Genomic DNA, 10,327 nt, shown 5'->3' with positions numbered 1-10,327 from the left:
GATCCTTTTAAATCTTACAACATTCCACCACTTGGTTCTCTCTTTTAAAAATTCCATGAAAGTTGGCACTTCTAAGGATTATATTAATCTTTTTTTTTCACTCTCGTAGTTTTCTGGGCTGGAGTGGTAGCACAGTGGTAGGGCATTTTCCTTGCATACGACTGGCACGGGTATGATTTCTCTGCCCCTCTCGTAGAGTCTGGCAGGTACCGAGAGTATCTCACCGGCAGCGCAGAGCCTGGCAAGCTACCCATTGCATATCCTATATGCCAAAAACAGTAACAACAAATCTCAAGATGGAGACGTTACTAGTGCCAGCTCAAGCAAATCGATGAGCAACGGGATGACAGTGACAATTACAGTGACACTAGTCTTTCTTGTCATATGAAGATTGCTCAGGGTTTACTCCAGCTTTTGTACCAAATGATCACTCCTAGCATGCTTGGGCAACTATGTGGTATGCCCTAAATCAGTTATATATATTTTTATCCTGAGGGCAGGAGTTAGCTCATGCTATTGAAGTTCATCATGCTTCAGGGGAGACCTTAGGTTCAATACCTAAGGCTACTGAGTTTGGTCCTCCCCACAAAGAATATTTTCATCCTAATCCCTGCTTGCCAGGGGAAGAGAAGGTATGTGGGAATATTGGAGTTTTAATCAAGTAAGAAAAGCCAAATATTTATCAATCATGGGTATAATAGCAATGGATCTTTCTAAATATCCAAAAGTCAGGATAGCTCTCAGATTAATACTTCTATGTGCTACCATGCAGGATATCAGGGAGGTTAGAGTTTCTGTGTATACCTCTGGCTGTTGGTCCTGGAGAGTCCTGTGAGCCACTCTAGCAACTTAAAAGAATCCAAAGAAGGCATCATGATAAGCATAAACAAGAACCGGGTCTTTCAATTAGCAGCTAGAGATAAAGGCAGTGTTTGTTGAATCCGATACTATGTCTAGGTAAATGATTTCAGAAGTTAACTGCAAGACACTCAGCTGGTATCAGTGATTTATTGGTTGCTTGGAAAGCCCCATACACACGTATTAGAGCTGGACTTCCAATCACTAGTGATAGACCCCTTACAACTGCAACTGCATTCTGAATCAACTTTCCTATAGCATACTATAGGGTCAATGATTCTACATCTTTTAGGCTCCAGTCTCTAAAGGAGTGTGTCTGCCCTTCAGATTTCTTTTGCTAGAAGCATCGTGATTGTAACTTTAAGTAGTAAAGTATAGGCATATGAATAAAATGATTCAAAAGTAAATTTAGAATGCTTAAGATAAAAAAAGAAAACTAATTCCATATTTCCTTTTAAGCATCTTCTTTTTCTTGGTTCAAGATTTAAAGAAAAAGACATCATCATGCTCACATTCTGAAAAAATATTTACTATATATCACTGAACCCAATGAGCATCAGGTTATGAAAACTAGAATGTACTTAATTTATATAGTTCTGTCAATATTGACTTTGCTATTCTGTAATTTACTGTCATTCTAAAATCTCAACATTTATCATTATTTTAGAATAGTAAATATGAAGAGAGATTTTTTCACTCAAGTTAAGTATATTTGAGAATTTATGCTTCGCCTCTTTATTTTGGGACACACCCAGCAATACTCGGGGTTTATTCCTGGCTTTGTGCTCAGACTCATTCCTGGTGGTGCTTGAGAACCATATGGGATTCCTGGGCTTGACCCTGGGACTGTGGTGCGCAGTGCAAGTGCCTTACTGTTTGTACTATCTCTGTTTTTTCCCTTTTGAATTTTTTTCTTTTTGGTCACACCCACAATGCTCAGGGGTTATTCCTGGCTCTGCACTCAGGATTTACTCCTGGCAGTGCTTGGGGGACCAAGATGGGATGCAGGGATTGAACCCAGGTCAGCTGCTTGCAGGGCAAATGGCTTGCCAGCTATACTATCGCTCCGGCCCTTGAAATTTGTTTTGAATTGTTTACTATCAATTTTATTTAACATTTCTGATATATTTGAAAACTTTTCAAATGAAATTATTTCTACTTTACAGTTGATAAATCAACTTGGTAATGTGTTAAACAGCCAGATGGAAACAGGATCATTTCACTTATCCCTATTATATAAATCACAATTATAAAGTTATTGTACTCATAAATCAATTTGGAAAGCATTGATAGGAATATGGGTAAAGTTAAGATACATATAACAAATGGTAAGATACACATGACATATGGACATACATATGATAACTTCTTGTAGGGGGTGAGAAAATAATGTACAATTGTTTCTATCAAAAATATAAATAATGTAAATATATTTTCAGGAATTCATAGTGGGTAATATTAACAATCTATAAAAATACATCATATTTTGATGTTGAAAAAATTAAATATGTAGGGCTAGGAGACAATACATGGGTTAAGTCATTCCCCATGCATGCACTCAACATGGCTTTGGTCCTCAGTATCCGGTGTGGTCTCTAGTCACACAAGGAGTAGTGACCCCTGAAGTCAAGAGTAAATTGTGAGCACAGCTGGATGTGATCCCCAAACAAAAACAAAACCCAAAAGGAAAAGAAAATGTTATGCTCCAATAACAGCCCCAGGAGTCAAGCTGTTAAATAAAGAATTACATATGGAATTAAACTCTTGGATAAAAATATGTCCCTTTACTCAATGTCTTTAGAAGTCTGGCATTCTACTATAATTAGTATTTTAAGTCTATTTTGTTAGTTTTAAATAATTCATTCACATTGACAAAAAATGTATATTTTAATATAAATTTGAGTCCTTCCAGTCTCTTTTTCTTTCCTCAATATTTTGTCCAATCTTTAACAAGTTTGTCTTCCCATTTACATATTAGAATCAGGTTACAGAATTCTTCATATGAATATATATATTTATACATGCCAATACATATATATATGACTCATACAACTCAATACAGACCACAACAATGTCTGATTAAAAATTGACAGAAGGACAAAGAGACATATTTCCAGCAAAGATTAAAAAAAAACAAAGTTACACAAGAAAATAACAAATACAATACACAGATGCTTAGTAAATTGTGTATCCATTAGTATTATCATGTCATTTAAGTTTTTTAAGTGAAAATTGTCCATTTTCTTATTAACATACATTTCCATGCCCCGAGAACCACTTACACCCACTCCTAATAAAGTAAGTTTTGATTTTTATGTATGAATCACTTTCTTTCTAGTTTTTGAAAGGATGGCTGTGAGGCAGCAAGTGATGTCTTGCCTTTACATAGGCTTTCTGGAATGTTCCCATATATTTCTACTTCTACCCTTTTTGTCAAAATCTGACCTTTACATCAAAGGCAGGTGGGGGCAGAAGGTGGATTTGGAGAAGATGAAGGCCCCTTAAGGTCATTTTCACAAAGACCAACTCCCTTGAGAAGCAGCATCACTTTATGCCCATGGTCCCAGTCATTGGCTAGTCTCCTAAGTGAACTTTGGTAATTTGTAGATTCTACTGACAGAAATAGGGGAGTCTATTCTCACTGATTATAGACTCTCAGTCTTAAACACAAGATGAAAGGGGAATTACATTTTTTAATTAAATCACAGTGATTATAGTTATTCCTCATTGGATTTCAGAAATATAGTATTGCATCAATATTGCATCGCTATTCTAACTAGTACTGTCATTCCTTCCACCAAGTATTTCCAGGTTCCATCCCATTACCCCTGCCCCCACCCAGCACACACACACACACACAAACACACACACACACACACACACACACACACACTTCCTGCTGTTTTGACAGGCACCTTTCTAAGTTCACTTGTTAAACTTTGGGTTTCTTGATTTCAGTGTTGTTGAATGTGCTTAAGGAACATTTCCTTTTTAACCTAAGATCTCTACCTTAGATCAGAAAAAAAAAATATATACAATTACATTTTCTGGGAAACTAGTGATTTATAACCAATCGATATCCAAGAGTGAATTCACAAATTGCAATTTAAAGAATGGATCTTTAGAAACGTTTTAGAAATATTCTTCACCTGCCAATCAGAATTGGAAAAGGAATTGCCAAGAAAACTTCATCTTATTCTCTCAACCTGAGTACCACCGAAAGATGTGCAAGACATAAATGGTAAAACAGTCTTTCCCCAGCTCTTTCAGCTCCCAGAAACTCTCAGCTGCACTTCCAGAGTGGTTAGACTGTCTTAAGCAATGCTGTGAACAATATATGAAAGTTTTAGTGTCAACACATACCAACTAGAAGTTCTAGTAGCATTACTTAATTATTTGAATTAATTAATAAGTTAATAGTGATTCTGAGCAAATCTTTCTGTAATAATTCCCATTTTTTATATTCCAACTGAATAATGCAACAACTTTCACATGAATTATGTATTGACTTAGTGAGGAACTGATTTTTAAATAAAAAAATTGTGAAGACCTATGAAACGTAGTATATATATTTATATCTTGGTTTATCATGCTAAGGGTAATGACAGCTATCCCAAATTATTTTGGAAATATGAAATTGGGTTTTTTGTCATTTTTCCTTACACATATATAAACTTTTCCTTCTTTATTCTAACTAATGTTTAGTCATGATAATACAAAGATCATATACTTCAAACCCACATGAATTTATTAAATTTAAATATTTTCAAAATCTGGGCTTCCACCTATTATTAGAATTGGTATTTCAATTTATCTGATTAATATACATAATGAACATAATGGACTGGAGTGATAGCAGCGCTGGTAGGACATTTGCCTTGCACAAGGTCGACCCAGATTCAATTCTTCTGTCCCTCTCAGAAAGCCCAGCAAGCTACCAAGAGTATCTCGCCCTTATGGCAGAGCCTGGCAAGCTCCCTGTGGCATATTCGATATGCCAAAAACAGTAACAAGTCTCACAGTAGAGACATTACAGGTGCCTGCTTGATCAAATTGATGAACGACTGAACTATAGTGCTATAGTGCTACAATATACATAATGTTGAAACCCTTTTTCTAATTGTATGTACACTTCCTATACATATAAGAGTTTTTATTAATAATTAAATATGTAAACACATGATTATTCTCACATGGCAAATGGACTATTGTTTTTCAAATTTTGTACAGATATTTTAGTTACAGAATTCATGTAGTCTATTACATTAAAAAGTCTATTTATAGGATATAGAGATAATAAAGTGGGTAAAGAAATAGCCTTGCATGTAAGGATCAATCCTGGCATCATTATGGTCTCCAGGCACCACCAGGAGTGAATCCTGTTTGCAAAGACAGAGTAACCACTGAGTGCTTCCAAGTGTGACCACAGAGGTAAAATAAAAAATCTATTGAATGCTTAAAAAAATTGAGAGTATAAAAAAAAATCGGGATTTATGTAGAAAATATGAACAAAAGGTATAAGCATGTAGGTTTAGCACATTATACAGTATTTTAAATAAAAGCAGTGCATAATTCAAATATTGGATTGATGTTTTCCTTCCACCATGTATTATCTTCAAGCCAACATAATAAAATTTCATGTAGTCATAATGCAACATGAATTATTTTGAGATATCAACTCACATCAGTAAGAATGTCCATATGAAAAAGAAAGAAAACAGCAAATGGTAGTGAGAAAAACAATTCGCATTGTCTGTTGGTGGCACTGTTTCAGGTGAACTATTTTTTTATTGCAGACATTAAAGATTTTCCTTGTTCTCTAGTAAAAGTTAAGTAAAAATTATTTTTTAAAAGTAAAATTATTTATTGAGGATATTTTAAAAAAAAGTAAGAAAACTTTTTAAGAAGACAATGATAAAAATAATCAGAACAGTCACCAAGAACTAATATTAACATTTTTCTGAATTTTAGTCCATATTCCATTTTCCAGGAAACAAATGCAGTTTTTGTATTCATATCTGTACAGCTAAAATTTAAGTTTAAATATTCTTAATAATTAAAACAACTGCAAATATTTCAGTAGTATTTTATTCATATGGTGATATACATGTAATTTTCAGTAAAATTTGTGTGAGTACATACAAATGTGTTTCCTTCATAGTGGGAAGAGTCAACCTGTCTATCAGATAAAGCTCATTGAATCTCTAATAAAATTGAAATGCATATGTAAATCCACAAATATAGTATAATTAATGTATACGTAGCAGTCTAAGTATTTTTAAAAAAACTTTTATGGTATTACAGGTAAATACATTCTTATATATCAGACTTTATGTTCACTGGAAAAAGAACATAAAGCAAATAATGGGATTATTCTTAATTTCCTAAAGAGGGATTATAAAACTGATACAATAAAGAAAAAATCTTAATTAATATATAAAATATACTCATGTGACCAGATATGAATTGACTAATGTAAAAGATATGCAAAAAATGAATTCATAATAGATTAGTACTCATAAACAGATCTATGCATAATCACATATAATTAAAAGCATTATTTTTTATTCTCTAAAAATAATAAAAAGTAGCAGTTCATTACAGAAAAATAAGCAATATGAGATTAAGTTCAAAATTATAAGAAAGAAGAGTTTGAAAGTTCCATGTGAAAACAAGAAATTTATATCAATTTATATCTGTGTTGTTAGCAGACAATGACTGACTTAGAATGAATACAGTTGGGAGAATGTTCTAAATTGTTGAAATACAGATTGTGATGGGTTAATCAGATCCAAAGTGGATTACGTTTAAAAGCAAGGACACTGACAAGAAAGAATAAGCAGTCATATACCAACAATGAATGGGTATGTGAAGAAAACTTACATGAAGCATGACTTACACTCATTACAACACAATGAGTCCTTTTGATAGTACAATCAATTTGATTTTCACACATATCAAAGAACCCTACAGGGGAAATAGAAATATGGCTACCAACACACACACTGACACCAGCAAAATGCAAATTCAATTATAAAATTTGAGAATATCCAAGTCATTTTAATTCCCCATGCTTACTTTCAATTTTCTGTCTTTCCAACATGAAAAACCTCACTCAGTCTTCTAGTTCTTGTAAACTATTGTGTTTAAAAAAAAGATCTACTATAAATAATGCCTCATCACTTGTTTCTATTTGCTTGTAAAATCATACACAAAATTTGAATAGCATATACTAGCTGAAACAATCAAAGTTAAAATTCATGTTAAGAAAATATATTGCGAACTCTTTCCAAAATTCTCTGCAGTGCTGATTTTACATCCTTGTTCCTCAAGCTGTAGATCAAGGGATTCAACATGGGGATAATCAGGGTATAAAATATAGATGACATTTTATCAGTGTCAAAAGAATGACTGGACTTGGGCTTCACATACATAAATATTAGAGTCCCATAGAGCAATACGACCACTGTCAGGTGGGATCCACAGGTGGAAAAAGCTTTGCGTCTGCCCTCAGCTGACTTCATCCTGAGAACGGCAATGAGGATGAGCAGGTAAGACACTAGGACTATGAGAAGCGTGAAGATCAAATCAAGAGCTGCAAAAATTATTGTCAAGAATTCGACTTCATGAGTGTTTGAGCAGACCAAAGTTAACAAGGGGAAATCGTCACAGTAGAAATGATTAATGACATTATAGCCACAGAAGGTTAGATTAAAAAGTTTTATGGTGACCACAAGAGAAACACAGGTGCTGTAGAGATAGGTGATTACCACCAGCACCAGACACAGCCTTTGGGACATGATGACTGTGTAGTGCAGAGGGTTGCAGATGGCCACATAGCGGTCATAGGACATGGTTGCTAAGATGAAAAGTTCATTAGTCATGAACATGATAAATAAAAACAGCTGTGTGGCACAAAAGTAAAAAGAGATTGTATTTTGTTCCACTAGGAAATTTACCAACATTTTGGGTCCCACAACGGTGGAGTAGCCGAGATCCGTGAGCGCCAGGTGTCTGAGAAAGAAGTACATGGGTGTCTGCAGCCTGGGGTCCACCTTGGTGAGGATGACCATGCCCAGGTTGCCCACCAGTGAGATCATGTAGATGACGAGGAAGAGCACAAATAGGGGAGCCTGCAGCTCTGGGCGGTCTGTGATTCCCAGGAGGATGAATTCCTTCAGCTCTGTGAGGTTGTGTTTGTCCATCCAGGTTTACTAAAATACAATCTGAGTAGATACAGTGACACAAAGAACAGGTGTCATGAAATAAAATTAGGTTTAATACTCAAATACAGAACACAAGTAACAGTTTTTCATTTTGTTTCTGTTTAAATATTCCACTGATGAAAATAAAGCATATGTGTCTATAAAAAGAAGTCTAGATACAATTTGAAGAAAAAATTGATATGTTTTAATTTTCATCTCTCCCAAAGAATTCCCAAAGAATATTTGGTATTGTTTTGAGAATAATTTTTGTCACAAGAGAAACACAGTTGCTTTGGGGACTTAATAGAGTTAGTGAGCATGGCTTTTAAAAGAACATACTTCGCCATGACTGTATTTTTCGGGGGGTCAGTTAGAATAGAGTAGGGACCACTATGATAATGATTGTTGTAAATCATCACCCTGGGCAAGAACTGAGTGCTGACAGTACGTAAAGGGATATACATAATAAGCTCTCAGTACCTGTGTTACAAACCATGGGCCCCAAAGGAATGAGAGAAAGAGAGAGACAAACAAGCAGACAGACAGCCAGATAGACAGACAGAGACACAGACATAGACAAAGAGAAAGACAGATAGAGGCAAGCTGAAGGAGGTTGTGGTGTTGGAAGGAAAACTGTGGACTTTGTTGATGGCAACTGTACACTGGTGAAGAGACAGGTGTTTGTGCATTGTATAACTGAAATCCAATGATGAACACCTTTGTAACTGTATACTTCATGGTGACACATTCAAAAATTCATAAGGAAAATGTTTTAGGTTAGGTTTGTAGAGGGTTTTCAATATGTATTTGTCTTTTTTAGATAACAAGTTGAATACTTTACAAATTTCATTCCAGATTTTATTACATTTTAATTTTATTATATACATATTTATTCAAATTCTAAAGTCACAAGAAACCATTTAGAATCTTATGTTTTATAATATATTTACAATAAATATATTTATTCATACTCTTGATATACAATGAACACATTTGACAATATTGGAAAGATGTATAAATAAATTCTAATGAAGACACACATTGTCTTTATATAAATAACTTTTGATGGATGATTTATTCAAATTTTATCATAAAACTTTAACCTCAAGCATCTGAGTTTTGAATACATTTTTCAAAAACTATCAGCACAGAAAGAAGAATCTACTTTTCTACTAACATACTGTGTAGTAACACATATCACTCTATACATTTTTGGTTTATTTGATTTCACTTCTTAATTCATGTATGTTGATGAATATATCCTAGGTACTTATCAGATTATTGCTATTGGAAAGGTTGTTGCTTGGTTTCACATTGGACTGTGCTCAGGGCTTGCTCCTGACTCTGCACTTATGAATCATTCCTGATAGGTCTCAGGGAATTATTTATGGCTTCAGGGATCAAACTCAGGTGGTGCATGTGTAAGGCAAGTGCCAACTTGATGTAATATCACTCTTTACTCATACTATCACTTACTAAGAAAATTATATATGCTTTCTGTCTGATCCATCAGAAGTGAAAGCATGCTATACACAAGATACAACATCACTGGAAAACAGTACTTAATATATGTTCACCAAAAATTTCATTCTGTGCATGTCACAAGCTTATCACTGCTCCTTAGTTCTACATTCTGTTTACTGTAAAATGAAAATCATTTTTCTTTTATTAAGAGAGCCCAAAGAAATCTCATTTATGCAGTGAAATATCTACATTTGGTTAAATCAGTCACGTATGTTTTTATTCCTAGCTCTAGCTTTAGGTTTTGTTTACTGTGTTTGGTTTCTATTAATCACATGACTAAATATGCACATCAAGACAAGCATACATAAGCATAGCCAAGTATATTTCAAAGCTCATTTATTTGTCAAGTCATATGGGTCCCTTTCAAGTGGTGCTCAGGGCATCTCCGGACCTATCCCTGTGGTCTCGACAAACATGGGCTGGGTTTCAATGTGAGATTCTGGGTCCTGTGAGGTTGGTGACCATAAGGCTCAACCTCATGGTGTTCAGGGACCTTCATGGCTAGCTCCAGGAAAGCTCAGTGGTCTGTGAGTGCTGGAGATCGAATGAGGTCAGCAGAGACATAGCATGCATTCCTAACCCCCGTGCTTTCTCTCCAGGCCCTATTTCAAATATTTTCTAGAGTGTTTCTGAAAATACTTGAATAAGTAATCTGACATAAAAGGAAAGCCCCTCTATTCTGTCCATATCTTGACACTTAAAACACATAAAACACAAAGAAGTAAATCAGGAAAACCGAA

At 34.6% G+C, this 10,327-nt stretch overlaps 1 protein-coding gene across 1 annotated transcript; it reads right to left on the bottom strand.

The window, feature by feature from the left end:
• Positions 1-7,121: 7,121 nt before the first annotated feature.
• On the bottom strand, positions 7,122-8,063 carry LOC101541672 (olfactory receptor 8K3-like). Its single transcript, XM_004622278.2, has one exon. The coding sequence runs from the start codon at positions 8,061-8,063 to the stop codon at positions 7,122-7,124; it is 942 nt and encodes a 313-aa protein (XP_004622335.2).
• Between the last annotated feature and the right edge of the window lie 2,264 nt (positions 8,064-10,327).

The sequence above is a fragment of the Sorex araneus genome, chromosome 6 (assembly GCF_027595985.1).
Source record: "Sorex araneus isolate mSorAra2 chromosome 6, mSorAra2.pri, whole genome shotgun sequence".
Classification (NCBI taxonomy): Eukaryota; Metazoa; Chordata; class Mammalia; order Eulipotyphla; family Soricidae; genus Sorex; species Sorex araneus.
This window is presented reverse-complemented; position numbering and strand designations above follow the sequence as displayed.